Source organism: Schistosoma haematobium, chromosome ZW, assembly GCF_000699445.3.
Source record: "Schistosoma haematobium chromosome ZW, whole genome shotgun sequence".
Taxonomy (NCBI): domain Eukaryota; kingdom Metazoa; phylum Platyhelminthes; class Trematoda; order Strigeidida; family Schistosomatidae; genus Schistosoma; species Schistosoma haematobium.
In genome coordinates, this window is record NC_067195.1 from 24,657,995 (window position 1) to 24,677,543 (window position 19,549).

At 29.7% G+C, this 19,549-nt stretch overlaps 2 protein-coding genes across 4 annotated transcripts in view; one reads left to right on the forward strand and one right to left on the reverse strand.

The window, feature by feature from the left end:
* The window catches only part of TEAD1_1 (Transcriptional enhancer factor TEF-1), a 72,859-nt gene extending 56,201 nt beyond the window's left edge, over nucleotides 1-16,658 (forward strand). For 2 of the 3 annotated variants that reach the window (XM_051210787.1, XM_051210788.1), the window contains one exon: nucleotides 15,567-16,658. In XM_051210787.1, coding sequence (XP_051070807.1) covers nucleotides 15,567-15,683 — 117 coding nt within the window. In that variant the 3' untranslated portion in view covers nucleotides 15,684-16,658. Of the gene's footprint in view, nucleotides 1-14,917; nucleotides 15,436-15,566 lie in introns of those variants that run through there. The other variant, XM_051210786.1, reaches the window with a different exon arrangement.
* An 823-nt stretch (nucleotides 16,659-17,481) lies between these two features.
* MS3_00003091 (uncharacterized protein) overlaps nucleotides 17,482-19,549 on the reverse strand; it is a 37,274-nt gene continuing 35,206 nt past the window's right edge. The window contains exon 8 of the mRNA XM_035731961.2: nucleotides 17,482-17,999. The gene's annotated coding sequence lies outside the window, so the exon portion shown is untranslated. The remainder of the gene's footprint in view (nucleotides 18,000-19,549) is intronic.

Consider the following 19,549-nt stretch of genomic DNA (forward strand, 5'->3'; position numbering starts at 1 on the left):
TTCCCAAATGGAAACTGGCTAAAATTGTCATTATTTGGAAAGTGATAACCACTAGAGCTGTAGTCGTAAACAATGATCATTAGTAATACTATGATAAAAACTGTGACTTACCAAAATGTTTGTTACTGAGTATTTTTTTAATGTAATGGGTATTTACGCTTGGATAGGTTTGTAAGTTAGAAGGAAATACTGATAAGTTAATTGGCAGTAAAATTAATAATAAATAAATTACTACACTGAAGCAGTCAGTGATTACTTTCATTTGAATATTGTGGTCAAGCATTATAGAAGTACCTTTTAGAAAATTCTCTGAAAACTTTTCACTTCGTTTATTAAAAGTTTTAAGTATGGTTGATCATTTTGACTGCGATCAGGTGTCTTCAGGTTGGTTTGTAAGTACTGTATAGTGATATTCACAGAGTTAAGTAATTAATATGCCTAATCTCGGTTATATTCTCTTACGAATTATTAAGGTGGGTAATATCTTTGAAATTACACAAAGACAATTAGGAATTATGAATGCTAAAATCTGATTTAAATATATTTTCTGAATGCTAGTATGTAAAAAGAGAAACTTTATGACACGGAGTTTAATCCAACAACGAAAACAAAATCCCAATTTTATATTCAAGAGTTAGTAAGGATAGTTATGGTAGAGACTTACAAGAAGCGCTTGAATTATGCTCGTAATTGGATTGAGATTTCCCGTTTTATTGACTGATCATTCATTTGAGGTGTATGGTTTAATTCCACTTTAGTCACCTAGTTCCATAGTAAGTGATTTGGCAAAACAGAAAGTATATTTGCGTAAGAATTTTACGATAATCGCTAATTTTATTTTGCTAGCCTTGATAAAAATAAAGAGCATGAACCTGAGAAGAAAGGAACTCATAGTTTAATTATGGCACCTTTTAAGATGACAAAGAGTTCATGTGATTCACGTCATGACAGTAAATTTCGTTGTATTGGCATTTCTTTCGTTACTTTTCAAACGAACATAGAATTTTTTAACTTTATGTTTCCCATGAGAGTGAATCTCATAAAAAATTATTTTATTTTTATTTTGTTTACAAAACTCAACTCTTTAAGATTACACGAAACAAAATCACTATGAATGTGTATATATTCTAGTAATCCTATTTGTTGGACAATAATTGAATGTATAAACTACGAATATTAGATGTAAAATCGAACATATATATAGCATGTAAATTCATATTTCACCATCTAAAATCTATTTGTCAGAAAGAGTGAAAATAAGACAGTAAATACATTAACAAAAATAAACTACTTTCAAGTAATTATTTGTCTGGATGAAAGCTCTTATCTGTTTATTTATCATGGATTAACTGGTGTCTTCATTATATCGATTTTCCAGCTTACACGCTTTTTTACATTTTCCTGATTTGTGTCTGCATTGTTGTGACATTATGCTGATTTCCTCTGTAAATGACCTACATATCTGAGAGTGGAAAAAATCAACTAACACAGTTTATAGTTTCCCTTTGCATGAATCAGTCGTAGTCTTATTACTAAGTTACTCATATGACACTGAACTAAACAATTTTCTGGATAACGTACATGTGCTACCATCTAGAGAGCACGACTATTTATAGTATTTTTTTTTGATGCTTAACCAATTTTATCGACTAGATGATGAATTGTGTATGTCTATTTGGTTAAAAGTACTATACAAAGAAAACGCTCTGAAAGTTGTCATCAACTGAATTTCCTTGACAGTTGACTGTTATCCAGATGTAAAATAACTGCATAATTTAATTCGCTGAACGATTTCATACTGTTATCATTTAAGGAATTTGAAAATAGATACCATAACTGACCAGCAACCTTTTTACTTAACTTCAGAGAAATATATTCCATTCAAGCTTGACATTATAGGTAGAATTGTTTTAATTTCATATACAAAACTGTTTCCCTAAGTGATGGATTTCATTTATCCTGATGATACAGTTGTGAATGAACTAGGTGATCCTATAAGTAGTTATATGCATATCCCAGAGATTAAGCCACTTATATTAAAGTTCAGTACTTATTAAGCCATTAAATCAGATATGGTTACCTAAATCTCGAACAAAACTTGGACAACTATTGTAATTAAACAACTAACATGACGCATGGCAGATAACAGAGACGGGCTTGGAGGCGCGAGAATATTTTCAACGTTAGTTAAGCAAGTGCAGCCTCGATTATGGCTGTTTCATTGTGTGATGGCTCTGGATAAGTGACATCCCACGAGGCTGAATTCCTTTGGTCGCAGCTCCTATTAAAATTTTAGTAGCTAGTATTGGATTATGCTCAAGTTACTGGAGGCATGTACAATTCTATTCAACAAACTTTCAAAACGGTTTAAAGAAGACAACGTCTATGCAGAACTGAACCATCAAAAATGTTGATGATTTATATGCTACTTAAAAGTATTCATGTTGATCGAGCAGAACTGTTGCTAATCTTATCCACTGAACCGAAAGCCTAGTTGTTAGATGAGTAATTTGCTTTCGAAAAAAACATTATGCAACATTAATTGGTTTTAATCGTAAGCTAATGCACCAATTTTTTCACCCTAAATACCATCATGATGCTATTAGCTAGTTACTGTGTTCTACTTCGATAATTGAAAAATGGTACGAATATCACTTTTTTAATCTAAGCACTTTCTTAATAGTAAGATTTATTTTTCAACTTGCTTGACAATAAAAAATTCATGATTTAGAACAGTCTTTCGGTGCTGAAGTAAATTAATTTCTTGTAATTTTACAATACACGATAATACGATTTTTAATAAACTGGTCATAAAAAAAATTACATAAACTTTTTAATACGGGATTGTAAACGTGAATATTTTTAAAGCATTGCAATGCATCAGAAAGACATATAGTGGCTAGGAATTTAAAAATTTGATAAATATTTCATATCCTCTCTTCAAAATTGATGTTAACCTTAATGTCACCTGAAGACTACTGTCGCAAGGTTATGGACTCTAGTATTCACACAGTTATGTGAAGTTGTTTCAACAGATAAAGTATTTGGTCCATTCATCAATATGGTTTTTTATAACAAAATTATTTGACTTAGGTAAGTATTCTTTCATCTGGATTTTGTTTTTGGCTCCTTTATATAGGTAATAATTTATGTCAACCTGGAAAAACAATGATCACTATTTTTTCTGTGAATTTAGTTCTGTGCTATTTGCAAAATTAGTGTTTTTTTAGTGAAGAAATATTTAATTTCTGAATAATGGGCTGTTGGGTTTCAGTGGGTGTTATGTCAAAACATTAGTCTTTCTTTTTGTTAATAAACCGTATGATAGTGTAAGTACGAAGAAGATTTTCTTGTATCCAGAAAACTATAGTTTAATCAAACTGACATATACTGAAAAACGTTGGTAAAACGTCATCGTCATTTCTCATTATCAGTTATTTTTCTAAAAAATTGATAATACTAATTCAGCAATTAAACGGTAATTTGTCCACTGCAATCATTCTGATTGTAATTCTTCAGGATAGAGAAATAATACTCACCACCGAATAATAAAGGTGTCCAGATCATTTAAACTATTGTAAATGCTCACGTTTTGAATTGAGTTTTAACTGTGAAAAGAGACATGACATCAGTCAGTCAGTCAGCTACAACGTACGACCAGGCACATGTGTGCATCCGTCCAAGTTGCCATACCTCATTAACACAACAAGATGAACACCGGATTCATAATAGTCAGTTTAGTGGTGGTAATAGATAAAATAAGATTGTATATAAGGACATAGTACAGGAAGAAAATATTAGTTGGTAGAAAGAAAGATATGAAGCGATTTTAATCTCATAGTTTAAGGGAAGACAGAGTGTATACACCTACGCCACTGTGACCGATTCCGAGCCATATCACCCGGAATCTCCAACCATTGGTTACGAAAGTCACGCTGACCGCAGTCAAGTAGTCTACATCCACCAACATTGCTCAGACTAGAAGTTAGTGACTTCAAGGAGACATGACATACTTTTAGTTTTAGCTATAATCCATAACCAGATGAGATCTACAAAGTTTTTATCTATTGTAAAGTAGTTAAATAATGTTACCTTTATTAAATTTTTAAAGAAATGAAACTTCTGATGATGATCTTTTTAGTAATATTTCACAGAAGTATGTTATGAACTTAGACATATGTGCTTCAATCTCTGAGACAAACATATGACTATTGACAGGATCACCCAGTTTATTGAAAACTATGTACATGTCCTATGACAGGCTTTGCTATAATTATGCTGGTTTTTAAACAAAGCAGATACCATTCAGATCCACTATAAGCTGAATAACACAGGCTTACATATGAATTTCTTTGGACAGTATCGTAAGAATGGATTGACATGTTTCCTAGCAGAACATAATGTAGTTCCATGATATTTTACTAAGATAATCTTCGTCTTGTAAAATCTTTTATTATCTAATGATTTAGATTCTCAACTATTACAGTGTTTTTGTTACCATATACCAACTGATAATATGTGACTCGTGTTAACTTAATGATAGAAGCACTCAGCCTCCGTCTGATAGGAAGTTAAAATGCAGCTTTACACACAACTCGATTTCGGCAACCTGTTAGTATCATTAACTTTCAAATCTTAAGTATGGTTCAAAGCTGATCATATAAATCTTTAACTGGTGAACAAGTAGCATCATTGAATTAGCTTATCGTTCCATAAAATATTTATTTTGTAATTTCTAAAACCAATTTCTGATATATTTCACTGAATATTTCCAATTAATCACTTACGACTACGTTTGAAGTAACATATTAACAACGTTTATTACTAAGTCACTCATTTAAGTTTTTGTATGTTTTAACAGTATTCAATACTGTAAAAATTTTAAAAATTCAGTATCATTTTTATTAAACTATATTTGCCATAGCCATAAATAAAGACTGAATAACTGCAGATATGGATTAATATGATCATATTACTGAGTTATATACATCTTGTTTGCTTGTTTTCTTTTCTTTCTTTTTTGAAAGTTACTTGGCTGACTATTTAAGCATTATAATGACTAAGTCTCATTTGACTCAATTTATATATATATATATATATATATACGATTTCCAGAAATCGACCAGCTATAACATGTATTATTACTATTATTGTATTATATGATAGACAGTAAACATTATGAGTTTTACATTATTAAGTTTTGTGTTTTCCATTTATTGTTACTAAATAAATTTCATGATGGAACTTGCATTTCTTTTGTCTTCTCTTAAAATTCATAATCTACAAGAAACAGACATATCCTTGAAAAGCATAGTATGGTTAAGATAGAAAAAACTATTTGACACTGAGTTTAACCTTTTTAGCTTTTATATATATAATATATATCTATATATATTGTTTACATGAGATCAAGAAGTAAAGGTCTGTTAACTACATACAAGTGTATATAATTATCATAGAGAATTTTTCAATGTCAAAAGTTAATTTTCAGTTTAGTCGACATTCATTATTTCTCTTATATATTGACTTTTGAATAAATTTCTTTTTGCCAAATATTTGATGTGAGGTTTTGCTGATGTTGTATAAAGGAAGAAATTTCTATCAGTCATCTTCAACTTAGTAGAACAACAAAAATATTCACATAAGTATCGGTTATAGGATACTGGCCTAAACTGATGTGATTAACATGGAATCCGAAGCTAAGAACTATAAAGCGTATAGATGATTTCATCTTAGATTAACCTTCTTGGATTTCTGCTGAATTTAAAATTGAGTGACCAAAACCACTGTGATGATAATGATGATAAAATGTTTCTCCACAGGTTGTTGCTACAATTATTTGTAGTCAGTTGACTTGCCGTTCATTATTTTTCGGCCTTAGGAAGTGTGCTAGTAAAATTCTATCGGAGAAATTCTATTTCAATAGTTGTATAGAACTTATTCATAAATTTCTGATATGAGGGTTTATTAGAAGAAATTGGCAAAACAAATTAAGCTATTATGTGTACCTATTTGTATGGTAATTATATGAGATCGATTGGTAACATTAATGTAATTAATTTATAATTAAAGAATCTCCAACTGAGTTTGTAGACTGTAGGGAACACGAAGTTGAAGAATATGTAGGATATACAAAAGCCTAAAACCGGAAAGAAAATCCTATTTTAGCTACTCCGCTTTTAATAATTAGCTATTAATTTGCTCCATTCGTTGCAAAAATTACATTCAAATCGTGTAAACCCTCTATAAATCACTCATTTTGATCTAATTATGTATAAAGATTATGAGTTCTAAAGTGGTCATTTTTGATTGATAGAATGTGATTGTATTGTATATTGTATAAAGTTATATTCAGCTAAGAATATTAGCTGTGATGAAGAGGCTGTTTGCTGTTCGTCAATTTTGATGGTTCTCTTGTTAATAATAATAATTTTGCAAAGTTATACAAATTCTTCACATATAATGTGACGATGAAAAAAGTCGTTAAAACAACTTAGATTAAAAATGAAGGCGTATACCGTATATGCCAGATTTTCCTCGTAAGGTTATTGTGCATCGATTCAACAGTGTTTTTACCACTTATGGAATCACAACAATCAGTCATCAAGAGTTGTTTTAATAGTTTTACGCGGTTATTATTACTTTTCTGTAAATATTCGACAAAAATTACTTTGGATTTCAGTTATTTAAAAGAAAAAACTAAAAGAATCAATCCTACCAACATGTACAAAAGACTATTGGGTTTTATATTCAATATAGTTTTAGTACTTTTTAGACATATAGTTCCAAATAATATCCTGTGAAGTTGGTCAACTAAGTTCAGGTGCACATCCAATATAAAAAATAGGTGTCTTGTGTTTGAATAATCTTAATTAAACTGGTTTTGCATATTTTCGATCTACCTCTATCGGATACTATACAAATAAAAAATAACACATCTCTAATATATGATGGGGTGAAGAATTACATCAAAATATCGTATCCCTTTTAACTGTAACAAGAATTCTAGATATAAAATTAAAAATTAAATTCTATTTTTCAAGTGTAACAAATAATAAACAAACAGTAGTCTTTCTATTATTATATTTGTCTTTGTTATCATTGTTTTGCATACATAATGAATAGTTTTACCTGTTATTCATTTCTTCAAGATTAAATTATAAATCTTTACTGATCAATTATTTGCTCAAAATAATGAATTGTGAATGGTTTTTCGAAGGGAATTTTTTACTTCATTTTTACTATTAAATTTTCAATATAATATTAATTGACTAAAATAATCCTCCCAGATCCACTTATTGCAAGTTTATAAGATTTGACAACAATATCCCATTGGAATGTTATTGCACAATAATTAATTTTACAGGAATTTATGGTATGCACCATAGTTATAAACGAATTAATTTTACATTAATGAAGAAAAAAAATCATATTTATAATAACTGAATTTTTCTTGAACATAAACTGACCATTGATGGTAAGTGTAATAATGATGATAAAAAAATACCTGTTAGAGTTGAACTTTCTTGTAAAAGAGAAACAAGGAAAAAAATGATTTGCAAAAAATCCTCTCGCCCAATAAGAAAACGGATTAATTGAAAGCGAACAAATACAAAGTGTATGAAAAGAATTTGATTTCCTTTTAATTAATTTATCCGCGCATTTATTGGAAAAAAACTTGAGCAGATAAAAAATAAGATGTCCTCACAAACTTGGTGGGTTTACAACAAATAAGAATGAGTATTTTTGGTACATCAGTTCATACTATATAGCAAAGTTAACATAAAATGTGATTGAAATGAGGTTTTGTTTGTAGATATTTTCAAAAAATAGTAGTATCAATTCATTTACTAAGATCATTAAGGCGCTTATAAAGCGAACAGTTTTCACTTATAAGAAAATTGCTTATTTTACTCCTATCCAAAAAAACCCCAGCTGTGTTTATGCTTCGTATTTTGAATTATTGATACATACTACTTAAATCCGTCAGCATAAGTAATGCATACTATACCAACAATATTTTGCATGATTTAAAGCCACTATTAAAATGTTAGTTTGATACGAATGGCTTAATTAAGGGCGTGGTTTTATACCAATTAATAAGGAATACTTTCAAAAAGAAAAACTTTAACTAAATAAAGATCAAAGTTAATAATACGGTAGAACCACAAATTCTAGATGATAACATTTCGTTTTCGCCAGTTAGCCGGATATTCTCCCTGAAAATTAGTGGACTTTATCAGTAGCGTCAACAGTATAGAAGTAAAGTATTTTATTGAAACGATTTTTCATAGTAAATTGACAGATGCCTATCGGTAATTGTCTGCAAAATCTATATGAAGATGAAATATTGGGATGATATTGTCAAGGAGATTTGAACGTTTGTTGGTTATCTTTTTGTGTTATAGTCAATCTTATTGATTACCAATTAAAAAAGCTTACTGGAGTGACACAATAGTTCAAACTGCTTACTAAAGGTTCATTGATTCAGGAAGTTTAATAATATGAATTTGATATAGCATGAGAACAGACCGTAGACTTCACAGTCTATGATAGTATTTCTAACAACTTACTAGTCTTTAGTCCGTATTTGTGGTATCAAAAAACTTCTTTGAATGACGTTAACAAAAAACATTGATTTTCAATCGCTTGTTAATTCATCGTATGGATCTTTGAAAATTTTCTGCGAAATAGTATCAAACGCCTATAAAGAGCTCTGTATTCTCTGACTATAAAACACAACGCACCTTTAAAAGAATACAGGATTGTTAAATTATGTGTAGGTATCCAAATTTGTTTCTGGTGTAAACTATGAAAGTCACTTTAGGTTAACTGATACCTTTCTAGAGAATTTTAATGTGAAATTTAGTTTTCACATGTTGAGACATGAATGGATCGTGTTTTAAAATATATAGTATTGGTTAAAGTTTTGCATAATAGTTCACTCCTTTAACGTCTCTATAAAGTTGACTTTTTGTTACTAAATTTATTATTTTTCCTTAAAAAAAAAACGCTTGGCATCTTAACTAACGCACAGAATTTTAATTGCTATGCTTGATAATACTTATATCAGAAATTAAGTAGATTAGATCGAAGGGAAAATTGAGGATGTTTTTTATTTTGAATTTATTACTTGGCTAACAACAAACTACATGCTTTTCCTTGAATTTGATCAGTCTTATTCGCCTTATTTTCATCGTCTGCGGGCTGTAATGATACAAGCTATTATAGAATAAATGAAATGTGGCTAACACTGAAAATCAGGATGTGTGTTTTCTTCTGGTTTGGACTCGTCAGTTAGAATTGCCTGCATCCTAGATTTGATGTTCGTACCAAGATACAGGTACACCAAACTGATGAGTCGAAAATAGGACGAAACACAGGTCCTGGATCTCACTGTTAGCCATATTCCGTCTATTCTGTACTAACAAAATACATGACTGTGTTGAGAATGATTCTGCTGTGGAAACGATGTTCATATGACAAATTGTCTGAGAACCTTGTTGATTAATTGGAACAATCAGTAAGCTTATCACTAAACTTAGTGGATGTAAAAACAGGTTGTTTAATTTTTTAAAAATAGTTTCACTATCCTATAGAGTATTTTTACAATTAATGAAAAACCTTAGATGTTAGCTCTGTAGAAATAAATTTCAATAACTTGTGTAGATACAGTTTACTCTAAATACCTTACATTTCTTTCAGAAAGTCGATGAGATTCCAGTCAAACAGTTACTTTTCAGATCATTATGTTTTCTAGGAGCAATAAATCCATCAGGCTTGTTTTTCGTAATTTTATTGACCAGAATTTAGATATTTGAATAACAAGTTGTCCTGCTTCGTGTTAAGTTTTGTATAATTTATTTCTCTATATTTTCAATTCATAACTAAAAAAAGTTGAATGGCTCAAAACGCTGTCACATAACTTCTTAATCTTTAGTCGTTTGCTATATTCACCATCCACATTTTCTAATTCCAGAATCTAGAGGTGTGTTATTAATGTTACAGATTTCATTCATTTATACTAGATTAAATGAAAGTCGATTTAGTTAGTTATCCATGAGAATTTTATTCAGCTTTTGATTTATCTGTCATATTTGCAAAGAAATACGTACAACGCTAATTTCTTCCAGTTAATACGAAAAAAGAAATGTATTTTTATCGGTTTAAAGCTTTCAATGTCAAAAGAATCAGCTTACCGTTATTGAATGTGTTTCTTGAGTTATATTAAATGATGACGAAAAATTCGTTTCATATATTTGCTTTCTAGTTCATAACAGGTGTTGTCATTATGACGATGATCAGTCAATTAAGTATAATCTTTCCTAATCATACATTACGATATCTAATATTCTAATAAACTTCTTTTTCTATCTAAAATCACATTTATTTCGAAAAAAGATCTATATTCTTGCTTCAAATATCATCTAAGAGCCATTTGACTCTGTTGACCTATAATTGCCCTTTAAACATTAAAAGCACGAAGTTCGGCAAAGGGACCTCTTTTCCATACACACAATCTTTCATTGTTATGATTCATATTACGTAATCTAGTATCATTATCTCTCTACTACATCATTATGTTTATTACTAATTCATATGTTCTCATGGAACTAATACTTTAACAATAAACTAACTCTGTGTATTAATCATATACCACAAAAGTTATTCAATCTGGTTGCAATTTGTCATTTAAAAGTAAAATATCAAATACTTAACATTATGGAATATGAATTTTATGCATTGATTTAATTTCATAACAGGAATACTTTGGTCCACAAATTATAAACAGTTGTCATTACGTTTGCTTGTAGAATTACTTTCCAAACCCTAATGATAATTTCGTATCGAAATACTAATCTCAGTTGTTTATAAACCGACGTCTATTCAATTATACAAGTTAATATTTATGTATAGGTTTGATAAGCTTAATAATATACAGATATATCCCTAAAATATTTAGCTTTTATTGTTTCTGTACACTTCATTCGTCATAATTTCGTTTTTTTAATACTAACATGTTCAAGTATACAGTTATGTCTCTACACCCACAGCAATTACTGAGGCAACTACTATTCGCTTTAGAATTGGGACTATAAACAAGTACACTATACTTGTAATCTAGTTTACATTTATTAGGCTGATAATTATCTTCCGAATTATCATGTAATATTAGGTGTCCTTTTTCTATAAATCGAGAGCATTTTCATTCGTTATTATTTTATGTGAATTAAAATTACTTTTGTATTGTTTGGACAAATCTATCAATGAAAAGTTTCTTTTAAACAAACTCCAATATTAATAATAAAATGAATAAATCTGTAATGTCCCATTGACTAGGGAAATTAAATTTTCAATCATTTTCTGATTCAGTATAACTTACATCTTCTTTGGAAAAAAAAACAACTAAGTATATAAATCCAGGTTTCAATTATGCAGAAAAATGACACAAAAATATTTAGTACAATCAGTCGAAAATAGGTTCGACCGAGTCAACGTCAAATCACTTAAGTCAATGAGATTTTCATGTGATATGATTGTATATGTGTGTTAATGTTAATGGGTGTGAAAAATTTAACATTTGTAATGTGAATAGTTGAGTTGAATTTGAATGTGCACTAACGTTATGAGATGTAGCTAGGATAAATCAACCAACTTAAATAGATGGTAAAAACTTCTTTCCCATTGAAAGCAGTAAGATTTAGTAATATATGGAAAGGTTCAGCTACTCGTCTTTCTTTGTGGTTGGAGAAGCCTTTTTGTATTATTTTGATATTTTTAATAACAACCTGATGGTTATTGAAGATGGCATACACTGCTATTTTTGATTTACTTTGGATATTCTTAAGTTCTAAAAAATTATTAGGTGGTTTTTAATGTAGCTTATATGTTCAATGGCTGAAGTCAAGATTTCACGAGATGACCCTCCAATTTAGAAGGCATCAAAATCGATAGACCGTAATCTGTAGACACAGTTCTGTATTAACATTAATATGATCTCCTCGTTTATGCGGACTAAAACATTCCGAAGGGTATTGGTTGCTTTGTAGTATGCTTTAATTCTGAATCGTTTTAAGATCGTCTAGAGCTCCTTTGCTGTATCATGGGGGTAGGTTAGAACCATGGTACCAATCGATGGTATTTCCTTCGAGCTACTACTTAATAATAAATCGTCTCATTTTAGCAAATTTTTAATAACAATCACAAAAAAATTATTAGACTGTAAGATGTTCATTATTTTTTTCTGCTCCTCTTGGATGTCCTCTTCATTTGTATGAATATTGATCGTTCTTCCAGAAACTTTTGAGTTAAGAGTTTTTACACTGACTGGATATGCTGAACTGAAATCAGTATGACGATTGGAGTCTGTTGATTTACGATAGATGGTTAGGTTTAGAATCTTACTTAGAAATGACAGCCCACAGTGCTCATTCTCATAAGTGGATTTAGTGAGGATGAGAGTGTATTAATCAGCTTACAAAAGATCATAGGAACGTCTTTCCTATGATGACAAAAGTATCCTCCACATATCTATTGCAAATTTGTAATTCAATATCATTGGTGAAAATACTTGATTCTATATGAAACGCGAATAGTTTAGCTACAGTTGAGAACATTAAGGATCTCATTGTCACTCCCTTTGTTTGTTCAAATGGTGTCCGATCAAAGGTAAATGAGATTGAGTTTTGGCAGTTTTAGGGATTTTATGACTAAAATAATGCCTGAAGGACATCTGTCAGAAAAAGTATAATCATTCTTTACTAAACTACCAATAAATTATAGGCATTTATCAATTAGAATACTGGTAAATTTATACCAAATACCATAGCTTATCATAGTTTCATTCTTTTAGATAATTAATTCCTATGTTTCACACTTAAATTCATAAGAATCTTTGATTACATTATGTAACTTGTATTGAAGTGGCCTCGATTCGCTGTTTAAATTTTTATATAATGCATATGAAGGACTGTTTGTAAAGTTTTCTATAGATCTTAGTGGGATATCTGGCTTAAACATTTTGGGTAGACCATAAAAGCGTGATATAGTGCATGATTTGGGACATCAAGTAAACCATAAGGCGACACTAATAGAAAGCTTTAGTTTATTTTTCGAAAGTTAGTTTATCTCCAGTTGAACCAAATTACTAAAAATGTGATAACTTTTAATGTCAACCTTTTGTTGAGATCCTATGGACAGGTGTTCAAAGCTTTTCCACTATAATCCCTTTTATTCATGACTACAGTTGTATTCCTTTTTTCAGCTTTAGCACTAATAATGATTTTTATAGTGGATAAAGAGCTCTCGATTCCTCTTGTGAAACTTTAAGTAGGAAGAGTTTTCGTTTTGTAAAAATATGTAATGTTTCTTGAAGCTGTGGATGAAAGTTATTTCCTAGAAGTTTTTCGATTAGTTAATCTACAACTGGGCCAATTTCTAGAGTGCTAAGTGGTTTTCTCAGTAAATAGAAATTCAATTTCTTTGCACTATTTAGAATTGAGTTAATTTAATTTGTATACGATTTTATTTTTTGAAGAAGTGGCTTACCATGAGTCAGGAAATATCAGGAAGTTTAGTTTCGCTGCTCATTGAGATATTACAAACATATTAATTTCCTTATCACTAATTTCTCCAGTACTCAATTTATTTTAAGTTATCAAGTCAAATTTTGGTAATAATACCAAACATTCCACCATTGTCTTTTGAACCAGTAGTATTCGTGTTAGTATTAGCAAAGCTATAAATATGATAAGACGATAATAATGGTAATAATAATTAATATACCCCTAGTTTGTGAGCCTGTTTAGAAGGCCTGGAATTCCGATCACATCCCCCTCATTCTACCAGATTTTAAACCGGAGATCCAGTGATCTGTAAAAATGAGAGCCGATTAACGATTAGTTTATCGTTTTACCACTCATTTACTATCATCTCAAAATCTCAACTAATGGCTTATTTAAACTAAATATACAAACGACGTTTCTGAGCTTTTACAAATGAAGATTAACTAGGAATGATATTCGAAAGGAAGTAATACGTTTCTTCGAAACAATTCTTGTTCAATGATTGGATCATCAAATAAATGAGTTTAGTATTATTTGCTTTTCAGGCTCATTCGTTCAGGTATAACTATGTTCCTAATATTTAGTTTCAACCACATTTAGTAGTGTTATGTCAACTCTTTTACTCTTCTACCTCTTAATTTGCTTTATCACTGTACTGATGTAGGATATATCAACTTGGACCAGTGAAAGATTACATCACATTTTAAATGATTCACAGTTGACTGAATGTTCATTGTTTCATGTGGTTTATTATTTTGTGAGAGATTTTACTGACATGCAATTCATTTACGGTTAACTGTTTTCTTTACATAGAGAATCTTTTACAAACTGGATGACTGTTTGTAGATACTCTACTAATAAAAGAATCCTAGTTTATATAATTATGATGAAAAAGTATATTTATCTGCCAGTGTGATAAAATCAAATTAATCTGGAACATTTCATCATTTCATTAACTAACTGAAGTATTGCGTCATAATATAAATTATTTTGATTCTCCAAAGATTTACTGAGTTAAACAAAGTGGGAAATCGTAACTTTATTTATTTTGAAAAAGTTTAATTATAGTAGTAGCCCTACAGCCGATTTCTATTTGTGATTTACATTCCAGTAGACTGTTCTTTGAAAAAAGATAATGAAGAACTTCTCTTACTAAAGAAGGTGATTGTATTAGTCCATGTGCACAGAAATTAGCATTTACCGATTTTCATAACTTGATATTTTTAGTTAGAAAATAACTTTTTCAAGAAACATAATTATAAGATGATCTGATTTCAAAATGTTTTAAATTATGGTACCGCTAATCTGTTCATAAAACAGCTCGTTTTCTTAAAACTTTATTTACATGTCAGGTACCGATATTCACAATGTTTTAAATCTTTGAAGTATTTCAATTATGCTACTTTTATGTTATCCTGATGAAAGAGGACAATTTATTTCTAAAAATAACTATTCCAGACTGATGTTCCTTATTCGCCAAAACTTATTTTGCCTGAGGAAATACATCTAATTTTTTGGAGGGGGGGATTTCAGACACATTAATGGCGAACGTAATAGTAAAACTAAACTATTTCCAGATGATGTGGTAAGCTGAATTCTATGTTTGAAAGTGACTTAATTCTTTGCGGTAAGAAAAAAAATTCATCGTAAATCTGTGTAGAATTCAGTCAACGTTAAAGTCTAAACAACAAGACAATGTTTTCAGCAGAACAAAAACCAAATGAGATTTTATCCGAATGAAAAATGCCATTATCAATTTATCTGAAGATTATCATCTCAATAAACAAGCGTAATGAAAGTGGTAATTATTTTTACAACTGCATTAGTTAATATAAATAATCGTGATATTATTAGTATAGCGTATTATAAGGTTAGTCACATCATATAATGATTTTAAATTCATTGGTAATCAAAAAATTTTAATCATTATATTCAAGTTATCATAACATATTTAATTATACTTGTTTCTTCTTTTCTTTTCAAAAACAAAATCTATTTTAGGTCCTGACAAATAAATTAACAAATGAAGTATTATTGTGTATTGCATATGTATTGGAAGTTGCACAAGAGGGTTGTAGGGCACAACATCACATATATCGATTGACACGTTATGGCTAATTTCAATGTACTAAACAGTGATAAAACAGAAAATCAGAAACGTGTAAATTACTGGTTCATTTTATTATTCAAATTTTATTTCAGTGAATAAATGGTGAAGAAGAATTTTAGGTATTTAAAATTATGTTGAATTATTGTCGACAGTATTAATAATTTATTTATCAGAAAGTCTTTACTTTGGTATGTATGCATAGTCTTCTCCTAGGGACTTCTTTAACTGTCTATATGTAAATTATGCGAATTCTCTAAAAATATCCTAACGTTAGCTATTCCCTTACATATTATGAAATTATTCTTGTCTGTTGTGGGCCTTTTGTGTCATATATAAACTGAGTTTTTCTATCCATGAGTAATGAGTTTGTTTCACCTACTTACCCTCGTGTGCAGTCGTTTTGTACAGACATTGTACTGTCTTTTATTGTCTTCGATCGATCCGGTGACGCTGAGCGAATGAGTTTTACTTTAGATTTAAATGTGTGTATGATTCGGTACATACATAAGTGTGTGAATTAGAAGATCGAGAAAGAATATGCTGTATACATTTTATTGAATGTTACTTTGAACATTTTCTCTAGATCTTGTATGAATACACACTGATCTAGATTTCAGCACAATTTTGTAGGCGATTTCTTCCAGTTATCGACCCAACCTTACTTTGAAACCAATAATCGTGGTTTGTCAAGTGAACGTCAAAGATAAACAAAGTTTGTATGGAAAAAATTGCCTTTTTAGCTTCTCTCTACATTATTTTACTTGGTGTATAATTCAATATACATAAACACTAGTGTTGTACTCTTTCTGTGCCTAGACTAATGTATTTCAAAAAAATAATAATAATTTATCCGCTAACTTGTGCAACAAGTATAAATATTTTGTGTCTGGATTTCTAATGATAATCTTTTATTTATTTCTTTTGTTTCACCTTCAACTTATCTGTATTTGTTTTAAAATGTAAAAGAGATTTCTTAATAATTTACGAAAAATATTTAGTCACGTAAAATTGGTGTTTGCAAGGATTGTTAATGACAGCGTTGATAATGGCTATTAATTACACAGTTATTACATTCAATGTTATAAGTAGTTCGGACAAAATGAACACTTTCGATACTTCGGAATAATTATACAATGATTTATGTGGCATAAATAAGTATATGATCTTGTTACAATGAGGAATATTGTGTTGTTATCATATATATATATATATATATATATATATATATATATATATAATTGTTATGAAGTCAAATTTTATCGGTATTTTCCAGCTACCTTGGTGATTATTTCTTGAATTATTGTTTGACTTTATGCCTGCACACGAAATACAAAGTGATTCACAATGATTATGTATTTTACTCTGATGTGATGACAATTATGATGTCAATAGTGTATTTTTTTCTTGCAAAACAGAATAATTATTACTATTATACATTTGTGTATTGTCTTTCCTAAAGTTTCAAACGTCTTTTGAAGTAAATAGATCTTTGGTTATCGAATAATAATTGTACACCATGACTCATTAACAATAATATTAACATATCAATTATTCCTATCCTTGCTCTTTCTATTATTCGATCAGTATTTGTAAAACGCTGCCAATATAGTTAATAAAACTGTTTCACTCCGCAAAACTCAATAATAATAAACTCTTGTCTTCAATTAATTAAAAGCTACACTATGTATGTATCGGCTGATTTATATGAATACTCTTATTACTCTTTGTATTCGTTTTTAATAAAAACAATATTATTACTGTTGAATATTCAGTTACTTGCATGTATATTTTTACTATTATTCCTCTTTGTGGTATGCCTGTTTTGTGCTTATTTATGTGAAAATGATTAGATGTTTATGTATATTTATGTATGTATAAAAAACGGTGTTTTATTCTAACACAGAAGATAGAGATGGATGCATTTCTTGACTAAATGTATTCCAATCTGCTTTGATATTGTTTTTTTTTCTGCACTAATCTCTGTGTAAACCCAGTGTTCAGCGTAAACTCTCTTTTATTAGTTGTTCTCTTCTTTTCTTTCCACCCTTTCATTCTAGTATATTTTGAATGTAACGAAAAAAAAATTATGAGAAGAAAAATCTAGAATGAGAATGATAAATTTTCTACCAGTTTTTTTTTCATTTTTTAACACAATAATCGATTATATTACGCAAGTGCACACGTATACGCATAAATTTAATGTACATATTAATTATCACTGTTAATATTATGTTTGGCTCTTTTTTTAGTTTATTTTGCTTTTCTCTCTGACAAACTGACACGATTTCTTCCTTTTTTTATTCAGTTCTCTTCTGTCCTTTTATCTAAAATGTAATGTGTATGTGTGTGTTATAAAGTTCACTGGAAACAAAATCATACAAATACATTAGATATAACAAATAAGATAAAGATAACCTTAATGTTATAAAGTCATCAGGCTGTTAGGTAAAAAAAAAGGAGAATATTCATCTTTTATTTCCAAATATGTTTCTTTATTTTTCTGTTGTATGCGTATGTGCAAACGTATATTTCATGAAGTACTGAAAGTCAAAATATAACATTTTATCTAAATTGTTTGTTTGTTTTACAATTTCATTTGAGATCAATTTAGTTCATTGGCTAAAATTTCAAAGGTAGAAAGTGAATCTAGAAAAATAATCCATACAATTATATATTATCATTCCTTTACAAAACATTAACAAAGACACCATGTAAATATATTAAAAATTATTATTTCTGTTAATTGAATCCAAAATATCACAGTAAACAAAGTGAATTACAATTTCATTTAAACTGGTTTTTATATTGAAACGAAAAATGTTAGTACATAGGCTTTATTCAACAAAACACTAAATGCAAATTTACTTGGGAAGTGATATGAATTTGAAAACTCCCAAAGTTCTCAGAACCCTCACTGGTTGTTGCGTTCTATTTTAAGTTTTTTCAGAGGTTCCCACTCATAACCCCATAAAAACTGAGTCAAGGACCTCCAAGTGTATTGGTGAATCACAAAGTCCATCATTCTAATTAGAAGTTGTGACGTGTAAAGTTGGCCAAGTCAGGATTAGTTAAGTAACTCAACAACAAGGATGAATGAGGATTCTGATGTACCACTAATTGGCTAATGTAAAAAAATATGGCCCAATAGATTTGAAATAAGTGAGTGAATAGTATCGTTTTGCTGTGAAATATGAGAATCTTTGATTAGATTGTGAATAAGTCATTGGACATTTCTAATTTAGGATCTGTCCAGTATCACATGTCTTGTTAAACATTACCCTAGACACCTCTCACGGTATGGTATAGTTCAGAAAATATTAAACCCTCATAATAATGGTAAAATACTGCGCGATGGATATTCGACTAAGTTTCTCGACTAACGATATACAGTGATCCTCGTGTTTACATTCTAGATGTATAATTAAAAGACAAACTAGTGAAAATGCAATATGTAAGACTGCAAGTATCCACATAACATATGAGCTGACTAATATTTTTTGGAACTACGGGTTTGTGGACGAAACATCCATCAAATGCTTCCTGATTTTAAATGTTCTTCTAACTTAGATTGGTTCGTGATCTCAATAATATTTTTAAAGTTATTTATGTAAAAACTTTTCAAACTACGGATTCCTATAACGCTTTCAGTTCCAGTTAAATAAATGGAAGTATGTGCACAATTGACCTATCACTCAGTAGTGATCAGTGTTATGTAGGTAGTCATTCTTTTTGGTGACCGAATTCTAATGACCTAGCTACGCAACTGGAAGACATGAAATCTAATGCACCAGAGAAGATCAATTCCCTCAAGATTACAGGTACATTTTGCTGGGGAACACCAAGTACCACGAAACATCGGTCTACGGTTTCTTGT